General features: G+C 43.8%; 2 protein-coding genes across 5 annotated transcripts in view; both read right to left on the bottom strand.

The window, feature by feature from the left end:
- Nucleotides 1-826: 826 nt before the first annotated feature.
- Nucleotides 827-1,165, bottom strand: LOC125101671 (U6 snRNA-associated Sm-like protein LSm3). The gene has a single exon (XM_047732020.1). The coding sequence runs from the start codon at nucleotides 1,163-1,165 to the stop codon at nucleotides 827-829; it is 339 nt and encodes a 112-aa protein (XP_047587976.1).
- Nucleotides 1,166-2,283: 1,118 nt separating this feature from the next.
- Nucleotides 2,284-17,985, bottom strand: part of SLC22A16 (solute carrier family 22 member 16) — a 38,701-nt gene continuing 22,999 nt past the window's right edge. Inside the window, exons 4-8 of one of the 4 annotated variants that reach the window (XM_047733056.1) lie at nucleotides 16,095-16,626; nucleotides 12,484-12,611; nucleotides 9,353-9,462; nucleotides 8,220-8,319; nucleotides 2,284-2,670 (exon numbers count right to left, since the gene is read on the bottom strand). In XM_047733056.1, coding sequence (XP_047589012.1) covers nucleotides 2,464-2,670; nucleotides 8,220-8,319; nucleotides 9,353-9,462; nucleotides 12,484-12,611; nucleotides 16,095-16,626 — 1,077 coding nt within the window. In that variant the 3' untranslated portion in view covers nucleotides 2,284-2,463. Of the gene's footprint in view, nucleotides 2,671-5,662; nucleotides 7,209-8,219; nucleotides 8,320-9,352; nucleotides 9,463-12,483; nucleotides 12,612-16,094; nucleotides 16,627-17,985 lie in introns of those variants that run through there. The other 3 variants (XM_047733057.1, XM_047733060.1, XM_047733059.1) reach the window with 3 other exon arrangements.

Consider the following 17,985-nt stretch of genomic DNA (forward strand, 5'->3'; position numbering starts at 1 on the left):
AAATCAAATCCCTTTTTCCCTCTTACTAATGTTTTTTTGTTTTTTATTTTATTTTTAAAAAGATTTCATTTATTTGAGAGAGAGACAAAGAGCAGAAAGGGAGCACAAAGGGTGGGGAGAGGCAGAGATAGAGGGAGAGGGAGAACCAGGACCCAAGCTCCCCACTGAGCAGGGAGCCCGATGGTGGGAGGGGGCTCAATCCCAGGACCCCACGATCGTGACCTGAGCCAAAGGCAGATGCCTAACCAACTGAGCCACCCAGGTGCCCAGTAATGCTTTCTAAACAATAGCATCTATGTAGTTGTCTTAATCCTCCTTTTATTTATTTTTTTAAGGAAATATCAAGTTTAATTTAAGGGGAAAAAAACCAGAAATTGTCTGAGGAAACAACAAATTAATTCCTGAAAAAAGAGTTCTGCATCTTGGTGATCACATTTGTTGAAAGGGTTGCAAAAAAATTAAAATACCCGTTAGCTTAAGAATTTTTGAGCTATCTGCAAATCAACTCATTTCAGGAGTGGAAGAATCCTTGGTTATTTCTTACTATCAAAATTTATGGGGACGCCTGGGTGGCTCAGTTGGTTAAGCAGCTGCCTTCGGCTCAGGTCATGATCCCAGCGTCCTGGGATCGAGTCCCATATCGGGCTCCTTGCTTGGCGGGGAGCCTGCTTCTCCCTCTGCCTCTGCCTGCCACTCTGTCTGCCTGTGCTCACTCTCGCTTCTCTCTCTATGACAAATAAATAAATAAAATCTTTAAAAAAAAAATTTATGTAGGTTTCTCTTTTGAACGTCTTCTACATTTAAAGAGGCAATCATACAAAAACTCCTATATTCCGAACACGATAAATTCTTTGTTTCCGCTGAATGTTAATGGACGGGCAACTAGTACAACACCATCTCCCCAGACAAAAAGCATCGGAATATTCCGTTTTGTTGATTTATAGATCTCTTCGTATGTTTCCTCCTCAATTTCTACGGTAGTCACAGTTTCTTCCACATCTCCCAATATCATATTTAAATGCTGATCATAAGCATGTAATCTGCCTCGAAGCTCTCTGTCATTTCTCATTTTCACATAAATTCGCTCATCTAGGCTGAGGTTGATGAGATCCAAGGGCTCTTCTACGGTGTTGGTCTGTTGTTGCTGGTCCACGTCGTCTGCCATGTTTCAAACCCTGCGCCCTTTCCCCTTAATCCTCCTTCTACTTGCCTCTGCTGCTAATGTCACCAATTCTACTATATTAGACATAGATATACCCAATCGCTAAATTTCAAGAGCATAGAAAAAAATAATGATAAAGCGATAGGAAAGAGAAATCCCAAACCTATGGCAGACTTGTCTGAAATGTGTTCCTCTAACAGGTATTATTTTTTTCTGTTGAAATAGTAAGGATATTAAACTGAACATACATGCAAAATATGGTGTTAGGTGAAGCTGGGGAAACAAAATTTAGTACTTAAAAAACAAGAGTGAAATCTTCCTGTAAAAAAGATTTTTCAAGGCAAAAATACTTATTTTTTTTTTACATTGGTAACATCCAAATAGTACTTAAAGTCAATTTCCTGGATGATCAGCAAACAAAAATTTTGCAATGCACTACAAGGCCACAGATTCTCTGTACTGTGCAGGAGACTTAGGGAGAGAATTTGGCAAATTTAGGAAAGATAAGAATGTCTAGAAATGACTAGAAAACTTGCACCTGGTCCTGAGCAGACAGCTGTCCTTTAACTAGACCTGACATAAAACACATTTGTCTACCATTCAAGCCCTCTTGCCTCAGGGTGCTGAGAAGCCAGACACCTTTTTCTGTAGCTATTGTTTTTATGGTTAAGTTAGGAAGACAACATTTTTTGACAGGGCATTTTTTAAAAGATTTATTTAACTGAGAGAGAGAGAATCTCAAGCAGACTCCCCATTGAGTGTGGAGCCCAAAGTGGAACTCGATCCTGAGGTCATGACCTGTGCTGCAACAAAGAGTCAGAAGCTTAACGGACTGCACCACTCAGGTGCGCCCAGGGCATTTCTGAATAAAATCTGAATTTAGAGCTATGATTCTCCTAAGAGGAGAAGGAATATCAGAAATAGAATCTTCTAGGGGTTTGTTGAAACCTCCCATGACCTCTCTTTCCAGTCCCCAAGGGGTAAGGGGACGCTGGTCCTGATGGGAGGGTGTGACATTCCCTCAGGCCCACATGGCTGGAGGCAGGGGGACGGTTGAGAATCAGTAACATATAAGAACAGGGAGAAGTATTTTATTGCAGTGATAAAGCAGTGTGAAAAAATGAGAATTGTCATCTTGGCTTTATTTCCTTTACTTTTACAAAACAATTGTTTTAAGATTTTCTTACAAAAAATTTTTAAAAGACATACAAATGACATTCGGGAGATGAGAATAATATTCCTCCTAATACAAAGTCATTGAAGTAAACAAGAGTTCAGGTGCCAGACAGCACAAGGCACATTTATTCACCAAGACCAGAAGCCCCTGAATCAATGACTTCTTTTTCCAACGCAGTATTACTGGCTGTGGGAAATAATTTGCCTGAACTCTCTTTTTCTCTCTCCTGTTTGGCAGCCTCCTCCCAAGTCGTCGCCAGAGGCCTCCCCATGGTTTCTGGAAGCATTAGCGACAGCATGCCACTGACGAACGCCAAAATCCCAACAACCAGCTAGAAGGAATTAAAAGAACAATAGTAAGTGACATATCAAGAAAGAAATGTAGCCTTCAGAGAGAACAGTAATTTCTGAACCTTTTACAGAGGGCAACAGCATTAAATTGGAGGGAAGAGTTGTCATTTTTACGCCCCGGGGAAACTTCGGTTACTTATGCGGTCCGCAGAGTTGGTCTAGTCACTGGTTCATTCATTCGACCACCATGGAGACCTACTCAGCAAATCCCAGTTAATGTCTACATTAGTGCCCTTGCAGGCACTGTCCTAGGAGCTGCACAGAGAAAAAAGTCCCTGTCCCATCTTCTCCGATCCTAGAGAAACCCAGCAATTGAACCCTGGGTTGGGACTTCATGGCCAGAGACTGTCTTAGTCAAAGTTGTCCCTGCCCCCCAAATCGGTACATGATCAATATTCAATAGATGACGCAGAATGAATGAATGAATGAATGAATCCACAAATGAGTGTTTCAATGAACCCAAACCTACAGAATTTAGAGAGAACCAAACAAAGGCAAATGGAAACTAACTGGTACTTTGCGGGGTAAGGGTCCATGTGATTTCCTAAAAAATTCAGTATTTCTTTACTTTCCAAATTTTCACACCCAAAAGGCAAGCTTTTAGATTAGCACCAAGGTGGTTTGCCTTTAAAAATGCAAATCACATTATACCCATTTTACCTCAATTTAAGAAACAGCAAATCGCATTAAGATTTAAAGACTGCCTATCTATTCTCAGTTGATCCTTATAGAGATCCTGGGTGGATTCTAGAACTAAATCTCTACACAGTCTATAAAAACGGGTCTCATCCTTACATAATTTAAACGCCTCCAGCCAAAATTACTGCCTGGGAAGAACTCATAAAAATAAAAGAAGGCATGGATTTCCTGACAGGTCTGCGTCCTTGGAGGAGAAACTCGCAGTGCACAGTGCCTTGGTGGCATGAGGCAAGGCCCCATCAATAACACATGGGACCCAAGAAGGCGGGTTTTTATTTTGTTTTTTGGAACGCTGATAACCTAATTCTTCGAAGTCCTTGAGCAAGCCTAGAAGCAGTCACAGAATTTAACGTGACTTTCCAAAGGACGCTTTAAGGTATCTTCTGGTGCCTCCAGACATAGCAGGGGAACCCACTGGATAAGTCTAAAAAGAGTCACTGGAAGATCCAAACTAGGACTGAATTTTTCTTTTTTGGCTTGGCCATGAGAAGGATCGCCAGGCAGGACACAAACCCCATAACCTGTCACCTCCCTCCTTTCTCACATAAGACCTGGTCTCCTGCCACCTGGGCCAGCTCCCTCCGCCCCCTCAGGCGTCCTCATCACAAGCCCCCATCACTTGTTCTTCATCTCTCCCTCCCTCTTCACCCTCTCCAGACCCCACTGCCCCCTACCTCAGATGGCTGGGGGAGGGGGGACCGGTGAGGGTGAGGGAGGGTTCCTCTATCAACAGCCTCCCTCTTCTCTGCATGTTTTCAACCCTTTCCTTTCTCCCAGTTACTTTCCTTCAGTAAAAATAACCGTTCTCAAGCCTCTTATAATCTCTGTGCCCGCTCTGCCTGGGAACTTGCTCCTGCTACCCATGTGGTCTTGGTTACTTAAATTTCCTGCTCCTCAGTTTCCTCATCTGTAAGATGGAAATAAGAGTAGTACCTGCCTCAAAGGAGGGTTGAACGAATTAAATTAAATGACCCATCTAAGGTGCACTTAAAACAGTGCCTGTCCACGGTAAGCGGTCCATAAATGGGATCATGTCTTTTAAAGAAACCAGAGAGGCCCCCAGCCTTGGCCCACACCACCCGAGCCCCTCAGTCTGCTCACCTCCCCTCACCTCTTCATAAACTGACTCCCACACCCACTCCTCTGGCTGACCTGTGGGGGCTTCCCACCCATCACACACAATTCCAGTACACTGTCCTTCCCCATGTCAACCTGTCCCTCCTCCTGGGTTCCTTCCAGCCACCAAGAATGGCTCTGGCTTCCCTCCCACTCCCTACCTCCAGCACACCCAACTGTTCACCATGTCCTGTGGATGTGACTTTTTCATCCCATTGTCTCTAAGTCACCCTTAGCACAAATGCAGTTCCCTTCCGACCTCCTTTGATATCCCTGCCTGTTTTTCTAGAGGCTCTCCTGACTTCCATAACCCACCCTGGTGTTAGCAGTAAGCATGACCCCAAACCCAAACTCGTCATGTTCTATTTTCTCTGTAAGCTTTTGCCTTCCTGTTCCCCCTACCTAGAATTCCCTTCTCTCTTTCTCCTCTGGCTGACTTCTACTGGCCCTTCCAGACATAGATTAGAGGATCCCTCCTCCAGGAAGCCTCCCCTCTGGCCCTAGCCTGGGTTGGTAGCCCTCTCCTATAACCCATGACCCTGGCATTCCCCATGTTCAGCCCTCATCTCTGGGGCTCGGGATGGTTTGTTCTTCCCCAAAGGCACTGGACAGACAGACGTCTCTCAGGACCGAGGCTGTTTCTTTCATCTCTGCTCCATAGCACCTAACAAGGAGGCTAGCTCAAATACAAGACTCAACAAATCTTTGCCAAACTAACTGAAGAATACAAAACTGATAGGAATTAGTGTCCCCTTATTTCTTAGACTACTAGAAAACAATGGTCTATAATAAAAGCATCAGAACAGGTGATTTTCACGTGCTTCTTTTTGGAAGAGAAAACACAAACTCATCTTTTAGATCAGCATTTCCATTCCTCCAAAGGAAAATATTGGCTCCCTAGGCACTTTGATACTCATAAAGAAGCTTAATGAGAAATTTTATAATTTATTTTCTTACTCATTAAAAACAACCAGCAAGGGTATCTGGGTGGCTCAGTGGGTTAAAGCCTCTGCCTTCAGCTCAGGTCATGATCCCAGGGTCCTGGGATCGAGCCCTGCATGGGGCACTCTGCTCAGCAGGAAGCCTGCTCTTCCCCCCCCACCCCCGCCTGCCTCTCTGCCTACTTGTGATCTGTCTAATAAATAAAATCTTAAAAAAAAAAAAGCAACAGCTGTTGCATCCAAAAGAAGCATATTCAGACTATCTCTGCCAGGAACACAAGACCCTCCTGACAGAGGTTGTCTTGGGGAAAGAGGACTGGGCACTGAGGGTTAGGGAGGAGGACTTGATTTCTTTGCATTCCCTTCTGCACTGTTTGTTTAACCTGTGTGAAAAGCAGGGTATTTGGGTTTGAATCCAAGCTCTGTCACCCCGGTGACCTTGAGCTACCAATTATTTTCTAAACATTAGTTTCCTCATCTTTAAAATGCGGATAGCAACAAACACTATCTGTCATCTATGAAGACCCGTTTTTTTTGTTTTTGTTTTAGTTTTGCATAACAAGTGCTATTTAAGTACCTGGTAAACAAAATTTAAAGTCCCTTTTGACTCCATAGCCCCTAATGGACTGTTATGGATGTCTTTTCTTTCTTTCTTTCTTTCTTTTTTTTTGAATCTTTATTTGGTTTGAGTATTTTTAGAGCAGTTTGCTTTCATAGATGTATCTTCTGTGTGTTTCAGCTTTTTTGTTTCAAAAATGCCTTTTCCGCTTTTATCTCCTATTTATTTAATGAGGAGCACAGAGTGCTAGCACAAAGAAGATGCTTCTAGAAAAGTCCATGCCCTAAAAAGGATGGTGGACTCTCCAAAACACTTCTTCTATGCAGGCCAGACAGCACGTATCATTTCTCAACCTCAGAGTCAGCCCCTGAGAGATGCTGGCATCCCAACACCACAATTAAGCAAACCTGACGAGTGCCCGTTACTGGGACATGAGAGAGATCCAGGCTAAGCCAGTGATTCCCAAAGAGTAGGTGCACACCATACCATCTCTGTGTGCAAGGTGATTTTAGGGAGCACCACACACTTTGTTCAATGGTTCAATGATAATGGTCCCGTTACTTTATTTTAGAAAAACATATGACTAGCCTAACACCCATGCTTTTGCTGATGATATTGCTGAAGACAAAGCTAATTTTAAAAAGCCAGTCTATTTGATTTAAAATACCAGTTAAGGGATAACATGAGTGGCACACAGAGAGAGGGAAATGCTTTGCTGGATACAGTCCTGGGGATCCAAAGTGCCCTGTCCAGCCAGAGTCCAGTGGTTTAACTAGAGGGACAAAAACACATGCACAGACCTTAAAGCTGGACTTTGGCTCCCTGTGGGTGCGAAAAGCAGCGCACCTGAAAAGCTACGCAGACTAGAGGAAGGGAGACGTGGGGTCGTGGATCCAGGTGTCTTCCTCAGAGAAGTGGGGTTTGCTCTGCTTCTTCAAGGATACAGGCAAGTTTAGCAAGGGGAGATGGGAGGAGGCTTCCCTGCAGGGGTGTATCTGCAGGGGGTCCATCTGGAAAGGACTTCAATACCCAGCAGAGCTCAGACTTTCTCCAACCCTGAAGGTGACGTGGCAGTCAGGAGTTGCTGTGGTGTGGCGGACTCTTCTGACGGGGTCGGGGGAAGCACAGGGAGAAGATCTGGGAGGCAGACGGCGGAGGCCATTGAACCGGAAGCAGACAAGCTGGGGTGGTTTCGAGAAGGAGGGTGAAGGTTTGGTTTCATGGATGGGGACACGAGGGGGATAGAAGAACAGGGCCATTGAAATGTGGACGCTCAAGGGTCCTGCTGGAGGCTGCTGACTTCTCCCCCAAAGTGGGGAGCAGAGGAGAAGGGCATTGAGGCATGGACCTGTCCTGTCCAGGAAAACCTGACTCCGTTGTGAGACCCCCCGGGAGAATATCCATGAGACCAGGCAAAGGATGGGCTTGCAGTGTGGAAGGGAAGTCTGAACGGAGAAGAGGTTTTCCACACAGGGACTGGGGAGGATAGCCAGGATGGCTCTCAGAGGATGAGTCTATTTAAGGCGAAACCAGAAAATGAATGAGGAGCACTGAAGACGAGAGGGGCAGCCTAGAGTGAGCTGTGGCAAATAAGTTCAAGAGAGGGCATCTGGAGGAAGGGGGAGAGGGCCAGAGACCCAGGGCCCTCCCCTAAGTTTCACAGTGCCCCAGGCCACCTCCAACCCCCACTCCCAAGCCCTCCCCAACTCCCTAAGCCCCCACCCCACTTGTCTCCCATCTTCCTCCTGAGCAGAAGCCTTCCCCGTGAAGAACCTGTCAAGTTTCAGGTAAGCTGAAAACCAGACCCCTAAACCTCTCCATCAGGTACCACAGAACCTTCCAAGCAGCAGGCAGCCTCTAGAATTCACCTTGACCTTGGCCAGGCAGGCACCTGGTGGGAACCCAGAGGCAAGGGCGGGGTGGGCCAGGCCCTGGGAGGACCGAGAACAGAGCTCTCCCTACGCAGCTTCAGGAGATGGGTGGGGAGAGGTCCATCCACAGCGAACACAAATGCAATTATGGGCTCACCAGAGGCGGAAGGCAATCACGGAATATAAAACAGCAACCGCCACTCTCCTTGCCGACTCGTTAACAAGGTTTCTATAAACCTCCAGAACTGCATTATAAACTGGCTTCCAAGAAGTAAAAATACAGAAGGCAATTAGCTCCCCCTCCCCGCTGCTGTCCCAGCGAGGTTCTCTAAACTGATGCACACCTGCGGTAGGAAGGTCCAAGCGCTGGAGAGATAAAACCAGAACGGGGCCACGATGCTTCCCAAACGGCTCACCATGCTGCCGCTTCCCACAGCCAGCGACCTGCAAACAGGAGGAGCATCAGGACAGCAGCCGGAAGTGCAGATGGGTGCTGGGAGGGCGGACCTCCTGCAGAGCCCCCGCCCCCACCTGCCCTGCCACACTTCCAGCAGAGAACAAATGTAATAAAACTTCAGCTCGGCCTAATATACTGGAAAATAAGTTTACATTAAAGTTTCGAGAATCACTTGGGATTTAGATCCACATTCTGTGAGACAGTGGTATATACAGGCATACAGCAGATAATTCAAGACCCTTCAAGACCAAAAAATATATAATAATAAAAATAACCCATTCTTCCTTTGCTATGCAGATGAGGCCCTTATGTGTATTCATTCGGTCTAACATTGAGAATAACATTGGTCTTCTAGAGCAGGAATTTGGTTGGGGCAGGGAACGGACAGGAATGGGGAAGAACGGATTTATATCTGTGGAACATTCTATTTTAATTGTTTAAAGTCAAGCAGTATCTTAATGTGCTCCTCTTTAAAAGCTATTTAAGGTAGCCTTATAGAATGTGTAGTAAGAAGGAAAGAATGTGTTTTTAATGTGAGTAAGTAACTCTAATTAAGCCAAGAAGAAACGCCCCACACAGGAGAAAGCAAATCGGCCAAACAGCTTGATCCTGGACCTCGAGCCTCCAGATATGTGAGAAAATAGATTTCTGCTGTTTCAGGCACCCAACCTCTGGGGTTTTGTTAGGGAAGCCCTGAAAGTTAAGACAACGGACATCAGAACATCAAGAGACACATCCTGAGAAAATTAGCCTTGAATCATACGGAGAGTCAGTATAAGTCAATCGTATTTGAGATTTAAAATGGTTTTAGAATAATAGAGTGTGATTTCACAACAATTTCTTTAGTATCCTTGCTAATGAGGTATAGACAAAGCCTCAGATTCAAAATTTGCATCATCGTCTGACTTTCCCATGTCTCAGAGCTCCAGTAACTGCTAAAGAAAGAAAGCAAAGGTCAAATATAATGAAATGACATGTAAGCAAAGGACAACAAAAAAACAAAAGAAAAATAATTCTTACCTTACCACGGTCGGATACAGCTCTGCTGTATAAAGGTAAATGAGGCCAAACGAGGCCCCTATGGCAAATTTTCCAGCCATAGTCACCACCACAGTATAAACAAAGTAATCCTGAAAAAACATATATTAGCAAAATAGGCCATCAGAAGTAACTTTTTTAAAAGAAAAATGTGAAATCTTTAAAATTATTATTTATTATTACTATTATTTCTAATTACCCAACACTGTTCAGAACAATGAAAAGTTTCGTTTCTCTGTTTGAATTTATTTTGTAATCTCTACTCATGGTCTCTGAAAGCTTTTCATCTTCCCAAAATTTAGAGAAAGGTTTAATTGCACCTCCCCTCGGCCTTGGAGATGTCAAATGAACAAATGAGAAAAGCCGTTTGCAAAGACTGCTCGAGAGCGAGACACGCCCAGATGGTACCCGTTCCGTAGTAATTGACCCACTCCTGGAATTGAGCAGAGCAGAATGAATCAAAGAGCCATAAAAACAAATTGTGCCCTTTGCAACAGTAATCCTCTAGCTTATAAATTATCTTCAGAAAATAATCTGAGGTGGATAACTGAATTATTAAAACAGATTCTTCTTTTTTTCTTTTTGTCGATGCATTTCTCAACAGCGACCCTTCTCAACAGAGCCTCCAACTCAGTTTCTGCTGTCCCTCCACTTCCAGCTGTGGTTCGCAAAGCCCTCCCCCATTCCATCTTTGCTCTCCTCTCCTGTCTGCCAGCTGGATGTGGAGACCCAGGGGACCCTGGAGTTCGTGTGTTGAGGATGGTGGTGCCTCGGTCAACCTCAATCCCTGAGTGACCCGGTGAAGCCAAATACCCCCTCCCCTCCCAGCACCACTACCCAGGTATATCCACATCGGACTTTCTATGGGCAAGAATAAGTATCTATTCTGCGAAGTCCCTGGAACCTGATGGAACTCGCCTCTAATGAAGCAATGAATGTCACCTTGTCATCCTGATCCCTGCGTGTTTGCTGGATGACTCTGTTGACAGTATCTGTTGTAGACAGTGTTTACTGAATGAATTAATGTAACCTAGAAAACACTGATGGGTGCTGACACTGTCGTTTGGGGAGAAACTTCATCAGAAGGAAGAAATTTGTGGTTAAATGTTAGTGCCCTGTTTCTAGAAATCCCCATCAGCTACTCTCCTGTGTTCCCCATTATCGCAGGGGCGTAATCATTATAGGACTCAGAGGTTTTGGGGTTCCCCTAAATCTTCACCAGCCAGCTCAAAGGCAGCTGCCATCAACTCAACTACTGTACCTGTAAACTACTTGAAAAGACAAAACCAAAAAAAGGTGTGAATGAAGTTCCCTCAAACTGGCAGCAACCCCCTGGTCCTGAGTAGTTTGACGGCATTCGTGATAGTTGTGCGTCGATCAGTGGAAAACTTCAATTGTATAAAACATTTGATTCACCATCCTTCAGAATTAAGTGAAGTATTACTATAAAAAGTCACTGGTTAACTTAAAGAAAATTTCAAACAATATGCAAAACTTAAAATGCCTTGCTCTAAATGGTGAGATACTCTTATAATCCTAGAGAAAATTATAGAAAGTATTTTTTTTAAGATTTTATTTATTCATTTGAGAGAGAGACAGAGAGAGCACATGCAGGTGGAGAGTCAGAGGGAGAGGAAGAAGCAGGCTCCCTACTGAGCAGGGAGCCCAAATTGGGGCTTGAGCCCAGGACCCTGGGTTCATGACCTGAGCAGAAGGCAGATGACTGAGCCACCCAGGTGCCCCATAGAAGGTATTTTAAAGTACTGTTAGAGTAACCATATTTTCCAAATCAAGAAGGAAAACACAAGTTCTGATAACATTTTGCAGGGGGAAGAGGAGGAGCACTTCTGGATGCAAGAATTATTCTGGGGGGGGGTGGGTAGTGCCTGGGCGGCTCAGTCTTCCCAGTGTCCTGGGATAGAGCCCCGCATCGGGCTCCCTCCTTGGCAGGAAGCCTGCTTCTCCCTCTCCTTCTCCCCCTGCTCGTGTTCCCTCTCTCGCTGTGTATCTCTCCCTTAAATAAATAAATAAATAAATAAATAAATAAATAAATAAAATCTTTTTAAAAAGAGAGTTCTTCGGGGCGCCTGAGTGGCTCAGTGGGTTAAAGCCTCTGCCTTCGGCTCGGGTCATGGTCCCAAAGTCCTGGGATCAAGCCCCACATCTGGCCTCTGCTCAGCAGGGAGCCTACTTCCTCCTCTCTTTCTCTCTCACTCTGCCTGCCTCTGCCTACTTGTGATCTCTGTCTGTCAAATAAATAAATAAAAAAAAATTAAAAAAAAAAAAAAAGAGAGTTCTTCTAGGGGATGGTGTTTGCCCAACCATAGAAATGGGAAAGCGGTTTCAGTAGTTTCTGGCAGTGTTTCTCAGCAGGAAACTGCATTTTTAAGAACGAGCTCCTTGAGGGATTTAGGCACACTTGAAAGTGAAAACCACTAGACGCCTGCAATGAAAAGCAAGACTGTTTAAATTGAAACAGTCCTGAATATAAAACCCATTATATCCTTCAGATGTCTCCATTGGCTCCCTCCCTCCTCTGGTTTCTAATTAGACCTTCTCTGAGAAGCACACCATAAAATAAACACATATGTCACACACACACACACACACACACACACACACTCCACCCCTCATCCCCTTTTGGTTTTCTTCACACTTGTAGAAACTTGATTCACTTTGTGTCTTCAGCCCCTAGAACGACATAATAGATGCTGGATACACATTTGTTCAATGAATGAATGTTTATGACAACAATCATCACTGGAGAACGTGATCAACTTCCCTCATTCAGGACCACTGTGTTTACAAAAAACAACACTGGTCATCCCTAGGAACTGGGATTATGGGCTTTTTTTTTTTTTTTGGAAACGTTTTTTTCCTTAATTTTTTTTTTTTTTAACCATGAACATGTATTACTTACATCACAGAGAAAGAATGTTTTAAAAAATATTTTAAAAAATGTTTAAAATTTAAAAGAATGTTTCAAAAGAATATTTAAAAAAATTTTTTTTAAATATTATGTATCTTCTCTGTCCATGTGTCTGAATGGATCTTTGTCCTTACTGCCATGGTATAACTAACTGTGCCTTCAATAAAACATAAAAATAACTCACCTTGGGGATCACCATAATCACACCACAGAACAGTGCTCCGGAAATCAGCGAGCAGACCAGAATGTTTCTTCTCCCTATTCTGTCCATCCCCCAGCCTATGAAGATGTAGGCAGGAATTTCCACTGCACCTGTCATTGAGTGAAAGGGCTCTCTATAAGTCGTGGCAACAACCACACAAGGGGACGTCTTCTAACCCACCACCCAAAAGGAAAGATCAGCTCTCTTCCCATTACCAGGGGCCCCTAAGGGCTACCCAATGCCTGCCCTGCAAGCCCGACCCCTTTGAAACTCCCTGGCATGAAGAGGATGTGTCCTCGGAAGTGCACTAACACCCCCACAGTCCTCCTGGCACTTATCACCTGTCCCGGGGATCTCGCCCCCCACTAGGCTGTAAGTTCCCCGGTACAGAACATGGGACCCAGAGGACAGGCATATTGGACGACTACATGAGTAAATTCATAGATGACATTGATAATTTCTGATCTTTGGTTTCTCATGATTGGCAGAACGAGGGAAAATTCTAGGTTAGTAACTTCCAAGTTAGGAACTAAAGCAGAGAATTCACTGTTGGCTAGTTACACAAACCAAAGATAACACACGAAGGATTTTTAAATCTGAAAGTAAACATCTAAACATCTAACATGAATCCCCAATGGCCTCTTTTTACTGCCCCACCTTGAAGGTGAAGGCTGGAGCTCTGAGTCCATAACTGACTGGAAAGCCCTTCTCTTGAAAAACCAAAGTTTGAACCTGAGATCCAGAGTCTAAAAGCTCTATGCCTACCAGCCAGAACGAAACAGGGCGCAAGCAGAACATTTTGGCCAAACTGAGCAACCCCAACGATGTCCTTTAGGAAAATTGCCATCATCTACCAGGCCAGATCTTCCATGTAATTCAGTCTTGGGGTTCTCCCCTCCCTCTGCAGCTTGCCTAATCTCAGGATGGGCCCCGCCCCCGCTGCTCAGGTGTGACCAGCCCTTGTCCACGCAACTGCAGAACACTGCAAGCACATGGAGGGGCAGGTCAGCCTCTCTGTCTCCCACAGCTTCTGAACACACCTCGGGGGGTGCGGGGAAGGGGGTAGATACCTACACTCCGGGTGAACATTCTCAGTAGTACATCAGAAATTTACATAGCCGCCACTGCTCAAAAAAAAAAAAAAAAAAAAAAAAAAAGGCTCAGGCAAAGACAAAAAAGAACATTCCGAGCTGCCTTTGAGGCTGCCTTCCATCGACATGGAACATAGTCAGCTCTGAAGGAAATGCTCCCTTCCATAGACCTGCAGTGGCAAAATCCATGCTTTTAGGCCAGATCAGGGTGTACATCTCTTACTCTACTCTTCTTTTTTTTAAATTATTTTTAAGAGTTTATCAGGCACTTTTCAAGGTCAACTAAGATAATGACCCACAAAAGAGCCACATGGGAGTAAGACCAGCTTCGTGTCCCCTCTTTACAACCGGGAGTAAATGCTTTGAGCCGAATGAGTAAGGGATAGCTCAGGGAAGCAAGGTCTTTGGGAGCCAAGACTCCTTTCCTGCAGCCTCCCTCCCCCCACTGCCTCCCTCTGTGCCTCAGGCCAGGGTGCCCGGCCACCAAGCAATTTCCTGGGGTCTAGCAAAGCAGAGCTGCAACTGTGAAATGGCTGAAGGAACATTTAAAGTATCCTACAACTCGGGCGCCTGGGTGGCTCAGTGGGTTAAGCCGCTGCCTTCAGCTCAGGTCGTGATCTCAGGGTCCTGGGATCGAGGCCCGCATCGGGCTCTCTGCTCAGCAGGGAGCCTGCTTCCCTCTCTCCCTCTCTCTCTGCCTGCCTCTCCGTCTGCTTGTGATCTCTCTCTGTCAAATAAATAAATAAAATCTTAAAAAAAAAAAATAAATAAAAATAAAGTATCCTACAACTGGTTTTTCTTGAGTTGTCGCTTCAAAATACTGACACCACCTCTAGTTTTTGGTGTGACCGTGTCTGGGATAGACACGTACAAGCAATGAGGCCCAAGCCTCCTGGGTTTCGGACGATCAGCCATTACTTTCTTCAGTCTATAATACAGAATCTCCCCATTCATCCAGACCCAGTTCTGCTCCTATCCCCACATGACCCCATGGGTATGTCTTGAAGCTGGACTGAAATTCCCACCAGCCCCGACCCATCTCCAGAGATAGAAACTCGTTCCAAAATGTCACAGCACAGAAATGCTGCCTGGAAGCACCTGCCGGCAAGAGAACTTCCGGGAAGGGTAAAAACATGAAAAATCCAAGACAGTAGAGAATAGAAAACCATGTATATTTATCTTAGAAACATTTTTATATTTATGAGATGTCCCAGTTTCTTGGGAATTTATAACTCCATTAAAACAAAGAAACTGTATCATAGAGAACTAAGATTCCAACTTCCCTAAGCTTCCCCATGTCACACATACCCCCCCACCCCCCACCCCACCAGTCCTCCTGCCCCTTGCTACTCTGTTCTAGGAATTCTGCATCATTTCTCGAGCTGACATCCAGAATGGGTTTTGAAGCCAACACGGACTCTGTCTGCAAGCTTGTTGGTTTCCCCAAAAAGAGAAGAATGGGTTTTTATTTTTTCTTAAAATGACTCCCCTGGTAATTCCTGCTGAGCTATAATAAACAAAAACAGATGCATCATCAGAGTCCCTTAATGAGAGGGGACACTGTCTTTGTGTAAAAATGTAAGAGCGAGATTTTTCTGAGGATAATAGCAAATGCAGGCAGCCTTCGTGAAAATGACCAGGAGTTAAGACTAGATGGAGATGTATCAACTTCTAAAGTTTCTCTCATGTCTGGTGTGAATTTGGTTGACCCTTGGAGTCGTGCCTCAAGACGTCATGCTATCTGGGGCCATTTTAACCTGCTACTGAAATAAAGAAGCATGAAAATGAAATTATAGTTGCGTGTATTTAAGTGACCTTACGGACTACAATTTCTAAATTAAGGACTTTTGAAGGTAGAAAGATACCAGAAGAGCTCAAAGATGTATTAAATTTAAAAACAAAAGCCACTTGCAAAGAACAGTAGTTAGTGAATGATCTCTTCATCTGCACAAATGTATGAAAATGCATAGAAAGAGGTCTAAAAGGGTACAAGCCAGATATTACAGACAACACCTCTCAAAGAGAGTTCTGAGATGGGGATGGGCTTATGGGAAGGAAGCAAGCAAGGAGTAGAGGCAGAAGAGGAAGGAGGGACTCAATTCTTTTAAGTGCTGGCATTGTTCTAAAAGAGAAATATAGGCGTGCCTGGGTGGCTCAGTGGGTTAAAGCCTCTGCCTTTGGCTCAGGTCATGGTCCCAGGGTCCTGGGATCAAGACCCACATGGGGCTCTCTGCTCAGTGGGGAGCCTGCTTCCTCCTCTCTCTCTCTCTCTCTGCCTGCCACTCCGCCTACTTGTGATCTATCTCTCTCTCTGTCAAATAAATACATAAAATCTTTAAAAGAGAAATATATACCTGTACTCCAGCATAATAACACTAAAAGAGACCATAATAATATAGTTGGCAATATTGTTCCTGGTAGAGAAAAGACAATAAAAACATACTAAAAACATGGTGGAAACATCACTTCATTGCCACACTTAAATATACTTTAACTACTTACCCATGAGGAAGAGGTTTAAATATTCATTGCCTCCTAAATTAACAGAATTCAAGGAGAAGAAGTAGAATCCCAAACACCCAGTGAACCAAATCAGCCAAACAATAAGTGTCCTTGTTCCAACATTCCAGTTAGAAAACAGATCTATCAGGTTGTGCTTCTTAACTTCAGAGGGTTCATTACCAACAGGACCATTTAGATCCAGTGACAAAAGTTCTGACAGTTTACAGGAGCTCACCCTATTCCACTTGGCCATCGTATCAACTACTCTCTGTGCTTCTTCATGTCTTCCCTGTGAGAGAAGCCAAAAAGGTGTCTCTGGGAGTATCCAACAGCACAGGACAAAGGGGACAGTCACTGTGGAGAGGATTATCTGATAGATCCACCAGGTCCTGATAAAGTAGGCTGTCAAAGCCACCACCATTGTTCCAATGGCAAAAAAGGAATGCATCTGGATGCATGCCCACGTCCGAGACTTCATGCCAATAAATTCCATCACATAGACAAACACCACCACGAGATAGCCACTTCCAGACTGAAAAACAAAGCAGGGAGGGTGGTCCAGATTTAAGGTCACATTTTTTAACTGCTAAGGGGTCTAATCTCTCTGCATAACACACATAGGCAAGAAGGAAAATGACAAAAATTGTTTTCTGAGACTCTTACCACATTTGTAAAATGGTGGTTAAGTCAATCCATCCTTCTTTAAATGGTTCTTTCCACCCATCCCCCACCCTCACCACCCCAAAAGGCCGAACTCGAGAGGCTACGTATGACAGAGATGACAGGATATGTGTGATATATGTTAGACTCTGCCTTGGGTTTCATGTAAGAATTCCTCTGTAGTGTGCATTTATTTCTCAGTTAATGTAACTGTAAACGTGCATACCAATTACTCTACATACAAAAGGTCCTTATTATTAAACCCTAAACTGTTAAATGGGGGCAAAAAATTTGACAACTAATGTGAAGAAAAAGATTTGGTTGAAACTTTAACAAGCAACAAAAGAGAAAATAAACTGGGCTTCATGAAAATTAGAATTCCGTGTGTCAAAGGAGGCTACCAACAGAGTGAAAAGACAACTTATGGAATGACATATTTACAAATCATGTATCTGGTAAGAAATTAATAACCAGCATATATAGAAGACTCCTAAAACTCAACAACAAAACAAGCAATCCAATTCAAAATGAGCAAAGAAATTTGGATTTTTCCAAAAAGATATATGAATGGCCTATAAGCACCTGAAAAGATGTTCAACATCACTAACCATTAGGGAAATGTAAATCAAAACCACATTGAGATACCACTTCATAACCATTAGGATGGCTATTAATTAAAAAGAAAACACCCAAAAAATAACAAGTGTTGAACAAGGATATGGAGAAATTGGACCTCTTGTGCACTATTGGTGGGAATATAAAATGATACAGCTCTTATGGGAAACTGCATGGGGTTTCCCCCCAAAAAACTAAAAATAGAATTACCATATGACCCAGCAGTCCCACTTTGGATATATACCCAAAATAATTGAAAGCTAGGTCTCAAAGAAATATTTGTATACCCATGTTTGTAACAGCATTATTCACAATGGCTAAAATGTGGAAGCAACACAAACATCCATGGACAGATGGACAGACAAGCAAAATGTGGTCTATCTAGATAATGGATTATTATTAAGCCTTAAAATCGAAGGAAATTCTGACACATGTTACAACAGGCTTGAACTTTAAGGACATTATACTAAGCGAAATAAGCCAATCACAAAAAAATTAAATACTGTATGATTACACTTGTATGAGGTACACAGTGTAGCTGAAATCATAGAGATAGAATGCAGAATGTGGTTGCTCAGGGCTGAGGGGAGGAGGAAATGAGAGTTAGTGTTTAATG

The sequence above is a fragment of the Lutra lutra genome, chromosome 6 (assembly GCF_902655055.1).
Source record: "Lutra lutra chromosome 6, mLutLut1.2, whole genome shotgun sequence".
Classification (NCBI taxonomy): Eukaryota; Metazoa; Chordata; class Mammalia; order Carnivora; family Mustelidae; genus Lutra; species Lutra lutra.